General features: G+C 42.2%; 1 protein-coding gene across 8 annotated transcripts in view; it reads left to right on the forward strand.

Annotated features, from left to right (window-relative positions):
- Nucleotides 1-21,061, forward strand: part of LOC138753873 (spectrin beta chain, non-erythrocytic 1-like) — a 264,090-nt gene that overhangs the window by 184,219 nt on the left and 58,810 nt on the right. For all 8 annotated transcript variants that reach the window (XM_069917405.1, XM_069917410.1, XM_069917411.1 and 5 more), the window contains 5 exons: nt 867-1,111; nt 8,363-8,564; nt 10,111-10,195; nt 18,868-19,064; nt 19,686-19,807. In XM_069917405.1, the coding sequence (XP_069773506.1) occupies nt 867-1,111; nt 8,363-8,564; nt 10,111-10,195; nt 18,868-19,064; nt 19,686-19,807 (851 nt within the window). The remainder of the gene's footprint in view (nt 1-866; nt 1,112-8,362; nt 8,565-10,110; nt 10,196-18,867; nt 19,065-19,685; nt 19,808-21,061) is intronic.

Raw genomic sequence — 21,061 nt, forward strand, 5'->3', positions numbered from 1 at the left:
GCCACGAACAAACAGAGGGTATCGACCTCCAATTTTTGTTAATCCCCTCCCCCAAGTATCTCTCTTTCCTTTTTCTAAAGCTCCCTCACCTTTCCCTTCCTTTCCTTAACAGAGAGATGCCCTTGATCCCCTCCCCACCAAATCTCAGCTTTTTTTTCTTCTACCCTCCCACCTGTATCCAACCTCTGACATGTTTGCCTGTACTCCTCCCCCTGCCTCTTCCTCCCTCCTCTCTTCTCCTCTTCCACCCTCCCCCCCAACTTTCTATTCAGGTACCTCCTTGATTTTACAGATTCCTGACAAAGGCCCGAAACATTGGCCTCTTTTTCGTTGCTGAGTTTCACCAGCACTTTTGTGGGTTGCAGTAGTACAGGCAGTCCTTTAGTGGTGTCAGAGTGATCTATGATCAGTGCAACAAGGGGAAGTTCAAGATCCTGATAGCTATTTGTGGATGTAGAGTTGCTGGTCTTCATGCTTCAGGCCCGAAGGAAGCAGTGGGAAGAGGTTGTGACCAGGGTGATTGGATCCGTAATAATGCTGGCTGCCTTCTTGAAGAATTGCCTCACTTGGATTCGTTCAGTGGATGGGAGGTCAGAGCCTGTGATGGACCTGGCTATATTTTTTTTAACCTTTTGCAACCTTTTACCTTCTGTATTTCTGGGCACTTAAGTTGTTAAACCAGGCGGTGACACAACCAGTCAGTATGCTTTCCACTGTGCACCTATTAAAGTTTGATGGAGTATCCAATGACATGATAAATCTCCTCAGACTCCTTCTAGATAGAAAACTATAAGAGCAGACAAAAACATTATATAGTGTCTTGACATAAATTGGCTGGGTAACATAATGGATCTTCCTTTCGGTAGGTTCAGCAGCTCCAGGATGATGCAGGACGCCTGCAGACTGCGTACGCGGGGGACAAAGCTCTGGCCATCCAGAAACAAGAGCAGCAGGTGGTTGAGGCCTGGAAGGCACTTTTGGATGCTTGTGATGGTTGGCGAACCCAGTTAATTGACGCCTCTGACAAATTCCGCTTTTTGAGCATGGTGCGCGATTTGATGCCATGGATGAAGAAGATTATAAAGAAATTTAACACCAAAAAAGCCCCACGGTAATTTGATGTTCCAGCTTACGTGTCATTGTAATTGTTTCAAGGAAAGATTTTATTGGTGCGAATCCCCAGGAAGGAAATCATTTGTGGCAATTCCCAAACGTTCTGGAACAAGTAGTGGTTCCATGCCAGTTGCAAAGTACAAGCGAATTGTCTCAAGACAACATATTGTGGTTTTGAGAGTACCTCATGCATACTGAATTCCAAATGCTGCAGATACCCTGATACTTCGAGGTAGTAGAAATCATCGTCAGGGAAGATACCGTTGATGATCGCTTCAAGTTCTAAATTTCAGAGGACTGTTATTTGTACCGTGAGAAAGAAATACAATTGTAGAACATAAATCACACATATTAACTGAAAAACTGATTATTTGTCATTTTAAGTGCAAATTAATTAGTGACACTTGATAAGGAAGACAATACTCTTAAATTGTGATTAAAATTTCACGAGCTAGAAGTAAATTTAATCAGTTGATTGCCTCACCTTTTCTTCCAATAAGGCAAATAAAAAATGCTGGAAACACTCTTCTGGTCAGGCAGTATCCATGGAAAGAGAAGCTGAGTTAATATTTCATGTCTGAGAGCCTTCATTGGAAGTTAGATTCTGACGGAGCGCTTTAGACCTGTGACAACTACTTTTCTTTCTGCAGGTGCTGCCTGACCTAATGAGTGTTTTCCGCATTTTCTGTTTTTATTTCAGGTTTATAGCTTCTGCAGTTTTTTTTTTGTTATCTTATGGAGTCATAGGGCACAGAACAGGCCCATCAACTCAACTCATACATGCTGACCAACTTGACATTCTGGGCTAGTCTCATTTATCTGCACTTCGTAACCTTTAATCTGTCTAAATGTCTTTTGAACGTTGCTATTGTGTCCACTTCTACAGTTTGCACTGGCAGAACGTTTCAGGTATGGACCACCCTTCTGAGTCCCTCTTAAACCTCTCCCCCCTTACCTGCAACTAATGCTCTCTACTTCTGAAACCTGTACCCCAAGAAAGGGACTGTGAGCATTCAATTTATCCATACCCTCATAATTTTGTAAGATCCCGGCTCAGCCTCCTTCACCTGAGGGAATAAACACCCAGTCTACCCAACCTTTCCCCATAATTCAACTCCTCCAGTCCCGGAAAATTCCTGTGTACATCTTCCAGCTTATTAATGTTTTCCCTACAGCTGGATAATTGCACATAGTACTGTAAAGTTGTGTACACCAACTTTTGTACTCTATACCCCAGTGTGTCAAACACCTCCTTCATCACCATGCCCACCTGAGTTGCTACTTTTGAGGAACTATGTTCCAGTTGGCATAGCAGTTAGTGCAATAACTTTACGCACCAGCAATCAGGACCGGGATTCAAATCCTGTGCTGTCTATAAGGAGTTTGTATGTTCTCCCCGCTGTGTATTTTTTTTCCCCAGGGGCTCTGGTTTCCTCCCACCATTCAAAATATACTGAGGGGTGTAGGTTTAATTGGGTGTAAATTGGGCAGCGCTCACTCTAGGGCCGAAATGGACTGTTCCCATGCGGTATGTCTAAATTTACCCCAGGCCCTTCCATTCACTATGCAAGTCCTACCCTGTTTGACTTACCAATGTGCAGCTCCTCACATTGGTCAAGAATTAACTATCATTTGCCACTCCTAAGCTCACCTAATCTAGATCATATTATCAACTTAGATATCCTTCCTCACTGTCCACTACCCCACCAATTTTGGTATAATCCACAAATTTACTAATTAAGTTAACTACATTGCTATCCAAGTCATTACTACAGATGACAAATGGCAGTGGATCCAGTTCCAATCCTTGAGGCTCACTCCTGATTACAGGCCTGCAGTCAGAGAAAAAATATATTTCCACTACTATCTTTTTTTTCCTTCCACTGAGCCAGTTTTAAATCCAATGGACCAGGTCCCCTTTTGATTCCTTCCCGATTTGACCTGCCATGAGGGACCTTGTCAAAAGCTTTGCTGAAGTCCTTCATCCTTGCAGGTACACCCCACTTTACAAAACTAGAGCGTTCTTTTGTAAGCCAAAATGGCGTAGAGCGAAGACCCATTCACTACTGATGAAGACTATTTTCATAAAAGAGAAAACCCATTAAAATCCTTTTGTAAAACAAAACACAGGTTTCTTCGTAAAAGTGAGCATTCTTAAAATAGGGTATACCTTTATTTGTTTTAGCACATTAAAGTGGTCCAAATAATTGTTCAAATTAAAATTGTCTCTGACCTGTCTTTGCAAGAAATCCACATATTTTTACTTCAGCCAAATGTGTGACAGCTTGAAAGTAAAAACAAACAACACTGCAGAATAGTATATTTGAATGCAATGACCAATTTTTTCAAAAGCAAGTGGACACAAAACATGACCAACTTTGTTCTGAGCTTTTCACACAAATCTCTATGACTATGAATTCATTGGTACCTTGAATCCAGTGGTTCTCAACCTTTTTCTTTCCAATCACATCCCACTTTAAGTAATCCCCATGACATCATTGCTCTATAATTAGTAAGGGATTGCTTAAGGTGGGATATAGGTGGGAAGGGAAGGTTGAGAATCACTGCTCTCGACTCAATTGTTCCTGAAATATTTGGCTTGAGAAAAATTGTCATTGGCCCATTTCCTTTGGAGTTCTAAAACCATGCACATAACGAGTCAATTCGGTACGATTAAAACAGTGGTTTTCAAACTCTTTCTTCCTTCCCAGATCCCATCTTAAGCAATCCCTTACTAATCACAGAGCACCAATGGCATAGGGAGTACTTAAAATGGTGTGTGAGTGGAAAGGAAAAAGGTTGAGAACCACTGCTTTAATCCCTGAATTTATGTGAAGGCACGTTTTACTTTGACACAATAAAGGACTGTTAAGGGCATGTCATTTTGGATTTTGACCCTACGATAAGTTAAAGTAATTACTTAGCTCTATGTGCAAGAATCTTTTTTTTTCTTGGCCTTAATTGGATAGTTTATTGCAGGATAAGAAAAGAATTTCACATCTCAGTTACTGAACAGATTCTGCCTCATTTTATTTAATCATGTGTGGGATCTGGTTCTTACTCCGCCCAATACAAATCATATCTCCCCAGTTGCCCCTGTTAAGCCACCAATGTTGAAGGTACCCCCCACAGTAATGTCATGCTAGGAATTCAAGAAAGTAGACCCTGTTATAATGAGGGAATGGCAATGTTTATGGGCAAATTAACTGATATGTTATTTTTCAGACCATTGATTTGATGCAGGCAAACTGAGGCTAGGTGAGACATAAGCAAGGTGAAGTAATTGAAGAAGCGTCAGGGCTAATGTCTTCATGCAGAGATAGTGAGACTGTGGAATGAGCTGCCAGCTGAAGTGGTGAATGTATGCTCCATTTTTACATTTAAGAAGGGCAGGTACATGGATGGGAGGGGCATGGAAGGCTATGGTCTGGGTGCAGGTCAAAAGGACTACTAATTCGGCACCAACAAAATGGGCTGAATGGCCCATTTCTGTGCTGTCGTGTTCGATGCTTCTATGATATTTCATTAACAAAAGGCAAATTCAACCTTAATGGCAATATATAAATAGTGGTGTAGATCTCGCTTTTCCACCTGATCTCGAGATGGGGACTCAACTGTGTGATATGGCTTTACAATATCTCTGGGGTATTGAAATTACTTCTTAGATGTACAGCACAATTACAGGCCATTTCGGCTCATGAGCCCATGCCCCTGCAAATACACTAATCAACCTAGAATCCCCCTACGGTCTCTGAAGAGTGTGAGAAAATCAAAGCATTCTGAGGAAACTCACACAGACACAGGGAGAAGGTGCAAACTCCTCAGAGACAGCATCAGGTTTGCACCCGGTCACTCGTGGCTAACCACCACGGTAACTGGGCCTAAAAAATTATTAGGACTCAATGCAACAAGTGGAATCTGCATCAGTGGTGAGAGTCAATGGAGCTGAATCATTTTCAGCAGATGAACGCTAGCCCTAAAGCTGTAGAATATATCAGATGATAAGTGTCAGCCAGGATAATGCATATGGAACCTCAGAAGGGAAGTCAGAGCTGTGGAGAAATCAATGGCTGTGCAATCTTGTTTATCCGTGCTCTTCATCATTACTCATTGTTACTACTGGTATTGAAATTACACCATATAATGAATTTTAGAACCATGGAATACTTTGGCCCTTCTAGTCTGTGCCAAGCTATTATTCTGCCTGGCCCCACTGACCTGTTCTTGGACAATATCCCTCCATACCCCTCCCATCCATGTACGTGGCCACATATTTCTTCAATGCCTGACACTCTGGTCACTGATAATGGCCCGAGCTGTTCAGAGAGTTCTTGCAGTAGAATGGCATTTATCACAATTGGTCGGCTCCTTTCCACCCAGCCCCAAATGGCTTGGCCGAGCGGGCTAATCAGACAGTTGAAGGAAGGCTGAAAGAGGATCTCAGCATCAGGCCTTCATATTTCTTGTTTAAATACCGCCTGCAACTGCACGCACTCCAGCGGGGATGGTGTTGGGCCATAGGCCCAAGCCAGGATTGGACCTGCTGCACCCAGGACGTAAAGGCAAGAGTGGAGAGAAAGCAGGAAAAGCAGAAGGAAGGACATAATCAACATGCCCGAGAAAGACAGTTAAAACCAGCCACCAATGTTTAAGTGAGAAACATCAGCAATGGTTACTCAGATTATTCTTAAGCAGAGTGGACCTGCCTACTATATTGTTAAGCTGACTGATGGACGTGTTTTCTGCAGAGGATAGACATTCTCACACGGACACACAGACCCACTTTAAACCCCCAACACCAAATCCGCCCAAAACACCTTCACCAGCGGTGCCTGCTGGGTCATCCGGCGTAGAGTGCAGATCACAGCACGCTCGCAAACCTCCTGACAGACTGAATCATAAATTGGACAGGTTTTTTTAGTAGATTGAATGTGGAATCTGCCACGTTTTTCTTTGGATGCCTTTATATTGTTAAATTGTGCTGAGATGTTACCATAAGTTTTAAGAGTGCGCAAGCTAATGACACCGTTGTTCTTTATATTTGGGGCATGTTGGGTTTTAAGGAGGGAGAAGTGTTGTAAGTTTGAAAGTGAGGCCTGGTTCTGGAGCAAGGGAGGGATTTTACTCCCTGACTTTTTTTTTACTTCCAGTGTGCCTTGTGTATAGCTTTGAGACCATGCCGAGTGTGGCAGAGGAAAAATAACAGAAGAAGTAAACAGGATCAAGCTGTATTTTTGAGCTGGAAGTTGTCGAGTGGTCCTTTTTCAAAGTAGAATTTATCACAAAGAGCTTGCCTGGTTATGTCAGGAGACATGAGTGTGCCGCTTTTAGTTCTCGAGACAAGCACAAGGGTTTTTTTCTCTTCAGAGCTAGAAAAGAAAAGGGATCCAGTGGCTATTATAGGAAAGATTATCCTGGTCACGTACTTAACTTCGTCGGGTGGAGGGGAGAGTGAGAGAGTCAGAGGAGTTTAGCTGGATGGTGCTTGGGGAGTTGAAGAAGGCAATGTTGTGTCTAGTGAGTAATAAAGAAAGTCGACTTCATGCTGTGCTGAAAGAAACGAGTGAATGTATTCTTTATTTGTTTGTGAGCAGTGGTTACAAGATCAACTTTGGTGATATCAGCAACAATAAGATCCTTGAAAAGGAGAGCCCCTTTCCCACTGGCCTCCCAGTTATTTTGCCGTGCACTGACCTGGGGTAGGAAGCCCTTTGTGCCATTACCACTGGGCCACCCTCAACTGGGACACTAATAGTTCTCCCACTGAACACAGCCTTCAACTGGAAACGGGTGGCTTTCTGCTGTCTGTTTTCCATTAGTTTTATCAGCACACGAGCATCAGAAAATGCAGGGGATATGAGTAGGGGAAGAGGTGGTTAATCCCCGGGTTGAAATGCCATCATTCGACGCCAGCATTCGGACAGCGTTCATTTTCCACTGGACCCAGTCCCAGTAAATTCCTGGGACAGGATGCTGGGTTAAAAAGGGCTAATGAGATGTGGAATAGGAACATGGTTGGTAGTTCAGTTGGTGGTTCAGTTTTCACAAGAGGTGGGAGGTGGCAATGCTGGTTGCTTGGATTATAAATCCAGGGATCAAGAAGCAGATTGGATGGGGGTCCATTTTCAGCTAGAATTTGGGCATCAGGAATTTAGATGCTCAGTTGTGTCTCAGGTCGATAGAAGTGGTTTGGAAGCATGAGCAGGAGACAAAGGGGACTTGGACACACCACTGTGTATCCTGAGGTTTTGACGTGTTTGGGTTGAGTTCAGTTGGGTGAACTTCTTCCCCTCTGCCATCAGATTTCTGAATGGACAATGATCCACAGACATTACCTCACTTTCCCTTCTTTTGGACTAATATATTTACTTTTTTTAATTGTAATTTATAACAATATTTTGTACCTCTAGGTGCTGCCGCGGGACCACAAATTGTGTGACCTGTTCATGACAATAAATCCTGATTCTGATAATCACATTGAGGACAGAAGATGGGAGTGAAATTAGGTGCAAAACAGCCACGTGGCGGTTGCGTACTTCATCGGGAGGAGGAGAGTGAGAAAGTCAGGCTCACTGTGTGGCAGTGAGGCATTGAGTAGGTCAGAGGAGTTTAGTTGGGTGGTGTCAGGGGAGTTGTGTCTAGTGAATAATAAAGAAAGTCGACTTCATGCTGTGCTGAAAGAAACGAGTGGTATATTCTTTATTTGTTGGGGGAAATCTGTGCCATTACGGAAACACATTGTAAACAAGGCTGAGGCCTCCCGAATTAGTGCCAAAGCAGATTCAGTTTTCTTTGCATCAATGTGAATGCTGTTTGTTCAACAGGAATTCTGTGCAAATGAATCAGTATTAAATACTTAAATATATCACTCACACAGATAATCCTACATTTAAAACAAGCAAATATTTCTGCTCCAACATAAAAGTGTACATTTTTTATTAAAGAATGATTGCCAAGCTTTTTATCTACAGTCAACCAAAAGATGCATACAATTGGTCAATTCTATATCACTTCGGTAGTTTCGTTTATTTATATAGCGCATTTAAAGCAAACTCACGTTGACCAAAGTGCTGAACAGATCATAAATTGGATCTTAACTTAAGCAGCTATTTAAAGTGCAGTATAAAATGGGTCCCCGAGGTTCAGAGGTCACAATCAACAATCACCTCAAAATGCTTGTGAGCAAAAAGGTACTGTAATACTTCTTGCTAAACTAAATGTTATGCTCATTGGTTATATTTATTGACAGAGATGGCCCATCCATGGAACTACAGATGAAGGACCACCAGGAAATGGTTATATTTGATGACAAAGATATCTCATCCGTGGAACTCCAGATGAAGGAGCACCAGGAAATCAGAGCGGAAATTGATGCCAGGAACATAAATTTTATGTCCTGTATCGAGCTGGGCAAGGAAATGTTAGACCGCAGGCACAGTGCTTCTGAAGAGGTGAGGAGAGGTGGGATGTTATCGTGGCCTTAAGCTTGGTCTCATTGCTTTATCTTGCTGCACAGTGAATTGACTTCTCTAACATTTGCTGTCATGAAGCTGAATGAAGTGAATGATCTTCATTTGCCTGCTGAATGGAGAACAAAGTAGTGCACACAGAAGCCATGCATGCGCGATCAGAACACAAGACATAGGAGCCGAATGAGGCCATTCAGTTCATTGAGACTGCCCTGTCATTCCATCATGACTGATTTACGGTCCTTTTTAACCCATTCACCTTCCTCCTCCCCATGACCCTTGATTCCGCTTCCAATCATGAACCCATCTACTTCTGTCTTAAATATACCTGTGGTGATATGTATGTACTGTTCTGCATATAAGTGGCTGGCCCACCCACTAATGATTCGATCCTCATGTACCCCTTCCCCGTGACCTGGCCATAAAGGTCCCCTTGATGGACATGGAGTTGGCCCAGCTGAAATCTAAAGCGTATTAAAGCCTATCATTCCTCACTCAGTCTTTGGAGTCATTGAAAGTGCGAATCAATAACCAACGAGCTAGTTGTAAGCCAATAGACTGTGGGATCATTCCAGGTCAGAACTTGCTTTGAGTGAATCATTCACTTTCTGTGTGTCAGTGAATGATTTGTTAACGTGCGCAGATGGTTACCACCCTATCTTACACCTGATTCGCAATTCAACAACATACTGTAGCCTGCTGTAAAATATACAATGAGCATGAAGTCTTAACATCTCGCATCTCAGATAATTATGTTTATCATCCACTTTGAAATAAGTATTTTAACATGTATTAAATAAATATAAGACTATGTAAGATTTTGGAATCAAAACCATTATCTAACATCCAAATAAATTGTAAATTTTCTCATTTGTTGCCAGCCAATTTAATACTTTAAATTGAATAGAACTTTCAACACTAAACATTCCATAGTACTGTAAAGGAACATAGAACAGTTATTGCACGTGAATAGGCCCTCGATGCCTATGCTGGCCATAATGCCAATTTAAACAGATGGCTTGTGCATGATCCAGACCCTACTACCCCCTGACTGTTGATGTCCCTGTACAAATGCCTCTTACATGCTGATGCCTCTCAAACATTGCTATTGCATTTTACTCTCGTATGAAAGTTACTGAAGTGTGCACAATATTCAAATCGTATAGTGAAATGATAAGAAGTGCACCAAATATTCCTGAAATGAAAGTTCTCTGCAAAGCAGCCGGGATAACACTGGCCAAAATATTTATTTCAGGAAATGTCTCGAACATTCCACTGCCTCTTGCTGTCTCCTTGCCTTCCTGCATGCTAAAGTTCATTAAAGTTTGTTTCTGGGACGAGATTCAGGAGCTCATTTTGTTTATAAAAGTTTCTTTTCTCTGCAGAGTTTCTAAAATGTATTTTGTGCCCGGGTGTTTTTATACAGTGACTGTGTCACTCCTCAATCTCATTTCACTTTAAAATTCCATCTGCATAATTGAAATTGTCAAAATGTACTTTGACCGACACAAGAATTCATCTTTTTTAGATTAAAGAGAAGTTGGCGCAACTCACAGAGCACAGAAAATTGATGATGGATAAATGGGATGAACGCAGGTCCCAGTTACGCCTTTGTAAGTGAATTATTCTAATTTTTGCTGTTTTTATTGCCACTTCAGTACAATGCTGAAGAATCGCTTCATTCGGATCAAGAGCATTAAGCAAGAACTTGTCTGCTTTCTCGGGTGGATGTAATAGATTCCTGGGTACTCCTACGATGAGCAGCAAAGACATTTTCCATGAGTTCCAGCCAACACTAATACTTCAGCAATCGCTGAAGCAGAATATCTTGATTAAGTCATTGAAGTTTGAGTGAGCTTGCTTCATGACACACAACAGGGTTTACACTTCAAAAGTGGATTGAAGGAACCAAGTTAATTGAATCTCATGTTATTACTGTGTTCTCTCCAGTAAATATTCATGTTATTCATGAGTGAAACATAGTTTTCTGCCAAATGCTGAAACAAAAACATTATCACTCACACAAATTTTGACTTGGAGCAAATCAGACTGAAGTAAATTTCAAAGCTCTCCTTTGCAGGAAGTATATCCTAAGAAAGTATTTCCCATGGAGTTAGGACAATTAACTATATTTGCACGGAGCTAGTCATATCCCTCAAGCATCTATATAAGTGCACGTGTGTGCATGCGTGCAGTGCTGCTGGTGTTGGAGGGTGAAAAAACATGATGTATGCATTATTCTAACAGCTCTTTACGATTAACCATATACAAAAAATGCAGGAAGTTACAAAATGTGGCACGTTAAATCAGAAGTTGGATGAGGATATAAGAAAGAATATTGTCTCAATGAAGTGAGGTACAAATTCATTCGTGAGTTAATGGATGTGAGTTATTGGATGAGAAAATTCCGTCAAATTTAAAATCACAGCATTTCACGTGTAAAATTGGTCATTGAGGAACCCTAAAGAATTTCACCAGAAGACAGAAAGTGGTAACAATGGTAAACTTCCAGAGCAAATTCTGAAGGATGTGGATGAAGCAACAAACACACACACACACACACACACACACACACACACACACACACACACACACACACACACACACACACACACACACACACACACACACACACACATACCCACACACACCCACACACACTCTATAAATGTAATGAAAGCTGCCCACGTCAGTGCAAAGCAGCAACGTGTTTCAGCTGTCAGAGTAATGTGTATGTCCTCAGCTTTCACATCTAAAGCCGAAGGATTTAACCAAAGCAACTCCTTCGGTGTGATATCTTCAAGGATGGGAGGTTTTCAAAGTATAATGGGCCACTGAGAAGACGTCTTGAACCCAATGAAGAAATTTGGACTTGTAACCACCTGCATGATGAACTGCAATTGGTGGAAACCAGAATGACCTAGACAAATTCTGCTTGAAGAATGAAAAAAAATTGGAATGTTTCCAGAAATGTTCCAGGATACTTAAATTTTAAAATTTGTACATATAGTATGATAAAAGGCCATTTTGGCCCAAGTGTCCATGCTGCCCAATTACACCCTATTATCCTACACCCCCGCTATGTTTTGAAGAGTGGGAGGAAGCCAGAGCCCTCTGAGGAAAACCCAGGCAGACAAGGGGAGAACGTACAAACTCCTTATAGACACCATGGGATTTGAACTATAGTCTCAATCGCTGGCACTGTACACAGTTGCACTAACCATTTAATTTTGTCTCTTTCATGTGCACTAAAGCTTGTAACGTCCACATCTTTCGCAAATGGTGCAAAGCCAATCGACTGCAGACCTTGATCATATGGTAACAGAAGGGGGCCATTTGGTCTTTTGAATCTATGTTCACTTACAAAGGAGGCAAATCCACCAGGGCCAACTCCCCCTCCTCAGTTCTTGCATCTCTCTCTCTCTCACGCACACACAAACATACCCATCAACTCCTTTTTGATTTTTTTCACTATAAACTGCATGAGCAAGTAACTGTGAGTGCCTGCTGCGTGAATAAATATGACGCAAAGTCCATAGACTGTGCAACAGGCTTTAATTAGTTTAAACGTACACACCAGTCTCAGTATCTTTGGTGGCTCCACATGTCTGACTGTCCTCAAAGGGGAGTCTTTATTTGGGCTGGTGATTGACAGCCAGCAGGTGGGACCAGCATCCCGGGTTGCCTACCTGCAGGTTCAGTGGTTGCCCCCTGCAGTAGGCCGGTGGAAGTGCAGCCAGTGTAGTGGTTGTATCATCACAGTATCTTCTTTCTTTGGCTTGGCTTCGCGGACGAAGATTTATGGAGGGGTAATGTCCACATCAGCTGCAGGCTCGTTTGTGGCTGACAAGTGCGATGCGGGACACAGTATCAGCCAATGGTCAAATAACCTGCCGGACTGTTTGAGGAAATCCACGTGAAACCAACCGCGAAATCCCACACAGGCAAAACCCAAGGTCAGAAACTGTAAGGAAGCCACACTGACGGCCACTCCACTGTGCCATCCTCCTCTGAAGAACCGAAACAGGGAAGAATAAGATGTTTACATGAAATAGAGCCCCATTGAAGAGAACCCAGAGTGAATGGACAAAAATAACTGCTGTGGTACCCAGAACAGACAAGGTTCAGCAACCAGTGATGATTTGAAGGTGACATTGAACCAATCAGTTTGATGAAGAACAGTATCCATTGCCAAATGGGGTCTAAATGCAGTTCACGGGAACTTAAACTATCACTAAACAACATCTCTTGCTGGCAAACACTCAGTTGGAAGTGGGCAAGGAATCTCAGCATTATTTAACCATTCACGCACAGTATTCCGACGCAATGCTAAATCATGTTCTGAAAAGTCTTTCAACCTGAACATTAGTGTAAGTAGAAGGTAGATTGAAGGAAGAGGGTGAAAGATTGGCACAGATAGTGTAGGGGTTAGTGCAGTGCTTCTCAACCTTTTTCTTTCCATTCACATCCCATTTTAAATATTCCTTAAGCCATCGGTGCTCTGTTATTAGTAAGGGATTGCTTAAGATGGGATGTGGGTGGAAAGAAAATGTTTGAAAACTACTGTTTTAATTGTACCTCACTGTGTGCATGGTTTCAGAACTCCAAATGACAATTTTTCTCAAGCCAAATATTTCAGTAACAATTGGGTCTAGAGCAGTGATTTTCAACCTTCCCTTCCCACTCACATCCCACCTTAAGCAATCCCTTACTAATCACAGAGCACTCACGGCATAGGAATTACTTAAAGTGGGATGTGAGTGGGAAAAGGCTGAGAACCACTGGGTTAGCGCAATGGTATTCCAGTGCCAGTGATCCGTGTCCCAATCCACTGCCATCTGTACCTTCTCCCCATGACCTGCATGGCGTTTCCCTGAGTGCTCCACTCTCCCCATACATTCAAAAAAAGCATTTGGGGTTCATAGGTTAATTGGGGGGGGCACAGGTTTCATGGGCCAGCGGAGCCCTTGTACTGTGCTGTATCATTAAAATGTAAGTATAAAAATGTTTTAAAATCTTAAACTAAATATATATGCAAACAGATTGTGAACAAAGAGAGAGTGAGAACTGTGAAGACAAGAAAATGGAAAACACTCCATTATGTGGAACATTCCTTGAGATTTTTGCTCTATTCTTCAGCATTTACTGAAGAGAGGTGGGGAACAGAATTAGGGCAAAGAATAGCAGATGACAAATATTAGGCAGGAAGTAATGCAAATTATTTCAAATCACCAGCAACTTTAGATTTTGCATTTTTATCAGGCATATGGACTTGTGACAGCAAATCTTTATCTGTTGCAATTATAAATTGCCTGAGATGCTTTAACTGATGAACAGAGGTCTGCCATCAGTTGCTTAAGACGTGGTCATCTCATGCAGGAGTGAGATGTGCTCAAATTTAGACAGAGACTGAGAAATTGACTTTGGAGGGGAATTGTTTAAACAGTTCCGATTGGGAGAAACTTCAACCCTGGCTGCAAACAAAATGCCTTTATCAGTAATTCTTGGTGCTTTCTGTTATACTAACATGTCAGCATTGAGGTGTGATAGGCTATTCAGCTCTTTGGGACTAACCCATCATTCTACATGATCATGGCTGATCCTCTGTTCCAGTTTAATTTCACTGCTCTCTCCATATGCCCCTGGATCCCTTTTGTGTCGAGAAATCCATCCACCTTCTTTTCAAATATATTCCAGCAACTTGGCTTCCATGGCCTTCTGTGGCTTTTCTGCATAGCTCAATCCCACTCCAGATCTTGAAACTATGACCCAGGGTTCCAGACCTCCATCTGGGGAAACAAGCTCCCTGCACCAGTAAAATCTTGCTAGAATTTTGTACACTTCAACAAGATCTGTCTAAACCCCAGTGGCTATCAGCCTAATTAACTCAATCGCTCCCTATACTGCCCCATGAATCAGTATGGTAAATCTCCATCAGTGGAAAGTTTGTCCTTTTGCAAAGAGATTGCATAAGGCATAGAAAAAAAGATGACCCACAGAATTGTTTTCCAGCACTTATTCACTCTCTGCAGAAGACAATATAACACATCAATTGCCTTCTGGTTTTTTATCCTTTTGTAGCAGACTTCAACAGGGATTTTATCTGAAGGCTGCACCTGGAGTCAGGTGACTCAGGCAGTTGGAGTTGAAAAGCTGAAATCAGCAGGAAGGTGATTGGTCAATAAAGATCAAGTGATCCAGGGAACTTGAGACACAGGGTAGTATTAATTCACTTCAACTCAGAGGTCTAGAAGGATGATAAATTGATTGGAGTTCCACACAGTACATTTAGCAGTGAGTAGGAAATCTTCAACTTTTTTTTCTGCACTTTTGCTCCCTCGTGATGCAACCAGCAATTTCCTTTCATTCTTTCTCTCAAATTATACACAGATACTTTATTTTAACGTTTCAATATGCCCTAAACTTAGCGTACACAATATTAGCCGAGGACTATTTAAGATGGACAGGAAAAGGTTTCAACAGTTATAAAGTCTTTTCAAACTATGAAAAACTATGTACAGAAGTGAAAACAGTGGCACCTGGTGGGCAAGTTAAAAACTGCATAGGGATAACTGACCAGCCATTTAACAAGGAAAATTCTTACTTGCAGAAGACAATAAGCCACATCAATTGCCTTCTGGATTTTCTTCCTTTCTGCACTTTTACTCCTAAGCAAGCAAAATAACAGAATTTATACTATGAAATCTCACCATGTTGGTCACATGGCCTGTACATGGAAATGGCACCAAACACAAGTTAAATAAAAATGGTCAAAACAATACAAAACAAGCTGTAAAAGGTAATTAAATGGCATTAAACAAGATACATTATGACTGACAGAATAAACAATTCATTGACTAAAGAAACCAATAAATTAGCCCAGCAACAATTCTCCCCACACTTACCCTCACGGTGCAACCAACAGTGTGAGGAACAGGAGAGGAGGGACTTAGGAGGTACAGAAGAGGCGTGCACTGCAAAAATCCTTCCCACCGGAAACATTATTAAATAAATACAAATTGCTCATTGAGATAAAATTCACAAATACAGATTTGGGAATAAAAATAATTAAAATGCAGGTTTAACTCTGTTACACTTATTGAGGTGCATTCAAAACACCAGGTGTGGCCTCATAAAGACCCTGTATAATTGGAGTTATATATTCCTGCGCCTGTACTCGAAAGCTTCTGCAATGAAGGATAATAAACCATTTTTCTTCCAAACTGTTTATGATACCTTTACGTTTGAATCGTAGAAGTGTGCAACACAAAAATCAGATCTTTTGGCCCACCCCGTGCATGCCAACAGTGATGTCTTTCTGCACTAACCTCATTTGCTCGCATTAGCCCTGTAGCTCTCTACACCTTTCCCATCCAAGGTTTTGTTGAAATATTTTTTAGACGTTCTGTCTATGTTCACCTCCACTACCTCCTCCAGCAGCTCATTCCTGATGACGACTACCCTCAGATCTCATTGAATGCATCTATGAGAGGCCTTGCCTCTCAAGAAGGCAACCAACATCCTAACGGACCCCATCACCCTGCTCACAACCTCTTCTCACTGCCACATTTGGGCAGAAGACACGAAAGCCTGAAGACCAGCATCTCTAGGTTCAAGAACAGTTTGTTTCCATCAGGGTCTTGAACCTCCTCTTGTTACACTGATCAGGGACTGCTCTGACACCGCCAAAGGACAGTCTGCACTATTGTAACATCGCCTTTTTTCTCTCTTGAACTATGGTCACTGGAAATATTTACTAACTATCTACCTTTTGTATTTATTAGCTATTTTTAAAGTATACCATTTAAAAATGTCTTTAAAACTTCACTTACAACATGGTAGAACTCAATTCTGGCCATTTAAACCCATGCTGCCCAATTACACCCAAATTAATCTACAACCTCCATACGTTTTTGGAAGATAGGAGTAAACCAGAGTGTCTGGGGAAAACCCCCACAGTCACGGGGAGAACATACAAACTCCTCCCAGAGATAAGCTCATTATCTCCTCTAGCTCTGGACTCCTTTGTCCCAAGGTAATAGATTCTGACCATCTATCCTATTTAAGGCTTCATAATTTAATAAACCTTTTGAAAATAACCATTCAACCCGTCTATATCATCTAACTTACCAGCATTTGGTCCGTCACCAGCTGTGCCTTGGAGGACTCTGATTCCCTCAGGATATTAAACCTCACCGTTCCATCTTTCTCACACTCTTCTCCCCACTCCATCCACCATTGGATACTAATGATGGAGATGGATAACCAAACTCGTTCTCTGTTACGCCACACTTGTGTTTTATTTTGCCCTGCCTGTTGTACTCAGGTATGGGTTGATTTGTCTGGATAGCATTGAATAGAAAGATTTTTCACTGCCCATCTTGGCACATGAGACAATAATTAATTCAAGCAAATTAATGCAATTATTACAGATGCCCATTCGCATGGCCAAAGGTCATTTAAATTTAGACATACAGCACAACCCATGCTGCCCAATCGCATTCAGTTGATCTACTGCCCCTGGTACATTTCAAACTGTGGGAGGAAACTGGAGTCCCCGGGGAAACCCCATGCGGACAAGGGGAGTGCGTGCAAACTCCTTAGAGACAGTGTGCCCTGGTCGCTGGTGCTGTGACAGTGTTGCTTTAACTACTATGCTAACTGAGCCATCCAGAATTGCTTTTTATTTAGATGTTTCCAATGGAATGGAAGAATCTTTCCCTACTAACCTATATTTGGCCAAAATTCAGTGGGGAAACATGATTGACTTGGCTGTGACATCATCAGGCATCACTTCAACACTTTTGAATGGAGAAAACTGCACATTTGGCTCTTAAACTCCTCTTAAGTTTAACAAAGGTGAAGGCCCCAACTTGTCACGTTGGTTAGGGAACTTCAAAGGAAAATATTCTGACAGATTGTAAACCTATTGTGGGAGATGCACAGAGCAGTTACTAAAGCAACGGCTTGGATGTTCCAAGATGTTGGACAAAATAATAAATTTTGTGGGATGTGTTGATTTAGTGCTGACTGGAGATCTTCAGCAGGCACTAAAGCAGCTGAACTGAAAGCCTCATTTATTTGGAAAATGTCAAATGATTGTGCTTGAAAACCAAAATATGAGCTCCAACCATCCGTGAGAGAGCTTGCTTCGAACTTACTGAGATTAGGAAATGGTGAAATTAAGGACAAGTACGCGGCAGGAATGATTTTGATGAAGATCTTGGACTGAACTGTGCAGCATGGATTCATGATGTAACAAAAGCTCTTTTCCCAAATGTCACCTCACATTATTTGAATTAACAATGGTTGGGCGAAAAGTTGCCCAGCACTAGCCACGAAGCTCCTGGAAACCCTATGCAATTCAAGTCTTTTTTAACATACAAACTTTATTTAAAACTACACATTACAAGACACAAAACACACACACAAGGCAATATTAGCATGCGTCAGAAAACAGCGAGAAGCAGTAATCATAACTGCCTTTCTATGATGCAGTATTACATATCAAACTAAAACACGGTTTTCACCATCAACCCCACGCGATCCCCTTTCCCAGAACTTGGCCACTATCCCCTTGGACACCGCATACTTCCACGCCACAAGGGCCCGTGCGTAACCCTGAAAGAGTGGGGCCTGCTCCACCCCCTCATCTACCCACCGCCTCGACTTGCGTATAGCTAGTTTCTCCAGGCCCAACAGCAACCCCACAAGGAGATCTTCGGGACCCCCCCCCCTCCCCCGCTCCGGGCGACCATAGATGAGGATCATGGGGGCTGAAGTGCAGCCAGAATTTTAGGAGCAATGGCTTCCAGGTAGGGGGCATCCTCACCCACTCCACGTACCATGTGACGCACCGTCTCCTCCCTGCCGCAGAAGTGACCAGTGGCCGGGGCATCGCGAACCGACTCAGGAAGTGGTTACGCGGCACTGCTCAGTACAACACCCTCCACCCCAGGTCCCCAATGTGCACAATTCAAGTCTTTGTGACCGACGTTGTGATAGAGGGTGTAAATTTATTGCTGAACTTTTAAACTCTCTGTCACCACCTGCGGTGCTACCACAAAACCCTGATCTAAAAAAGGAGTTCCAATCACGCAGCTCAGGAATTTGATTCACTGGTATTCTGCAAATGGACAAGATTATGAGGTCAAAAAATTGTAATTGAGGCAAAAATAATGGCGGGTAATATTGTGTTCCTGAACAAGCTAAATATTCAGAAAGTTGACGTGCATGGACTCACTGATCAAAATTTCATTCAACTGTTTTTTTTTTTCCTTTTTAGTACTAGAAGTTTGTCAGTTTGCAAGGGACGCTTCAGTGGTTGAAGCATGGCTTATTTCTCGGGAGCCCCAAATTAAAAGTCATGATATAGGCAACAGTGTGGATGCAGTCGAAAAGCTAATCAAGAGACATGAGGAATTTGAAAAATCAACCGCAGTGTGGGACGAGAGGGTTCATGCATTGCAAAGACTCACCACTGTAAGTAAAAATATCCATCTACCTTTGACAGTTAGGGGGAACTTCTTCGCTCAGAGAGTGGTGGGAGTGTGGAATGAGCTGCTATCTGCCGTGGTAAACGCCGTCTCACTCTGAAGAATAAATTGGATGGATACATGGATGGGAGAGGTCTGGAGGGTCATAGAATGAGTGCAGGGTTAATGGGACTAGTGCAGTGGTTCTCAACCTTTTTCTTTCCACTCACATCCCACTTTAAGTAATCCCTATGCCATTGGTGCTCTGTGATTAGTAAGGGATTGCTTAAGGTGGCATGTGGGTGGAGAGAAAAAGTTTGAAAACCATTGTTTTATTCATACCTAATTGACTCGTTGTGTGCACGGTTTCAGAACTCCAAAAGAAATGGGCCAATATTCTCAGGCCAAATATTTCAGTAACAATTGGGTCTAGAGCAGCAATTCTCAACCTTCCCTTCCCACTCACATCTCGCCTCGCCAACCACGCCGCCCCATATCTCTCATTGGTTGTTGCTTTCTAACAGCCGTGATGAAAATAATTTCATAGCAAAGCAATTTCTGCATATTTCATCAACATTCTTTTATTATTTTTGCCAGTAAGTTTAATCTCACTGTTTTGATCTTGCAGTTGGAATTGCTGGAGATGCAAAAACAACAAGCCACTTTCCGTAAGAGTGGGGAAGTACAAGATCTGCCAAAGGTACAGCTAGACCCTGAGCAAAAGATACCTGTTCCAACTCATGAAGAGAGGTGAGTGTTAATACTCTGGTCGACATCTTTGTAGTTTCATCAGAAACAAGCATTCTGTGGGTTGCCTTCAGAGAATGCAGAGAAAGGGTGATATGTTTAGGTAAATTCTGACGCTGACATTTGTGAACCATCCACAGTTGCCTCCTGGTATCACTAAAGATCAACCTGCTGTCTGTAATTCCATCTCATTTTCCTGGCTGGCATCACTCAATTAAGGCAGCTTCCAGTCGTAACATCTTTTCTCCAAGGCAACTTACCACTGTGGTGCGCAGTGGGCTTCTTGCTACTTGCCAGGGGAAAAAAAAAGGACTTCTTTTTTATTCAGCTTGAAGTTGCTTAATTAAGTTGTTTAAGTCTGTTAGGAGTTTGTACGCTCTCCTCATGTCTACGTGGGTTTCCTCCAGGGGTTCCAGTTTCCTCCCATCCTTCAAAACGTAATGGGGTTGTAGGTCAATCAAGTGTAATTGAGCAGCACGGGCTTGTGGGCCAGATGTCTAAATTTTTAAAATGTAATTAATATGCACTTGATGAATGTGAAGAGTCTTAAGTGGTTTACAGCACGGAAACAAGCCCACAGACTCAGCTTGTCCATGCCATAGAACCAACTGAACAATACTACAGCAAAGAAAAGGCCCTTTGGCCCATTAAGTCCATGTCAAGCTATTATTCTTCTGAGTCGCAATGACCTAGACCCGGACCACCTATGGACCTATCTTAATTATCTATAAATGTCAAAATTGAGCCTATATTCACCACTTGAGCTGGCAGCTTGTTTGACACTATCATCACTCTTTGGCATGAAGAAATTCCCCCTCTAGTCTCTTGAAGCGTTTCCCCTTTGTTAGGTAAAAACATCATGAGCTGGGAATGTAGAAGGAGTCACCCAGTGCTGGGCCGTAACAAGATGCAGTTGTGACCTTGTACTCTCAAGATAAGAGTGGGGATGACAAATTGATGTGCAGGAAACTAGCAGAGAAGGATAGCAACAGTTTATTCATTGGACAATGTCATGGTATGATAATTTACTAAGTACGTATCCTAAGGTATATAAAAAACACCACTTGCTGATAACGGCAGAATGCGCCTTCTCCAACTAACACTGTTAGTTGCAAGTGTTACAATCCGGCAATAAAGAACAAAGAACCTTGATTTCGACTCAGTCTGGTGTTTGACTCACTCATTCATGAACAAAGCAGACCTAACACCTTTCACCCTTAACCCATGTTCTCTGGTTCCGGTCTCACCCAACCTTAG

This window comes from Narcine bancroftii, chromosome 2, assembly GCF_036971445.1.
Source record: "Narcine bancroftii isolate sNarBan1 chromosome 2, sNarBan1.hap1, whole genome shotgun sequence".
Classification (NCBI taxonomy): Eukaryota; Metazoa; Chordata; class Chondrichthyes; order Torpediniformes; family Narcinidae; genus Narcine; species Narcine bancroftii.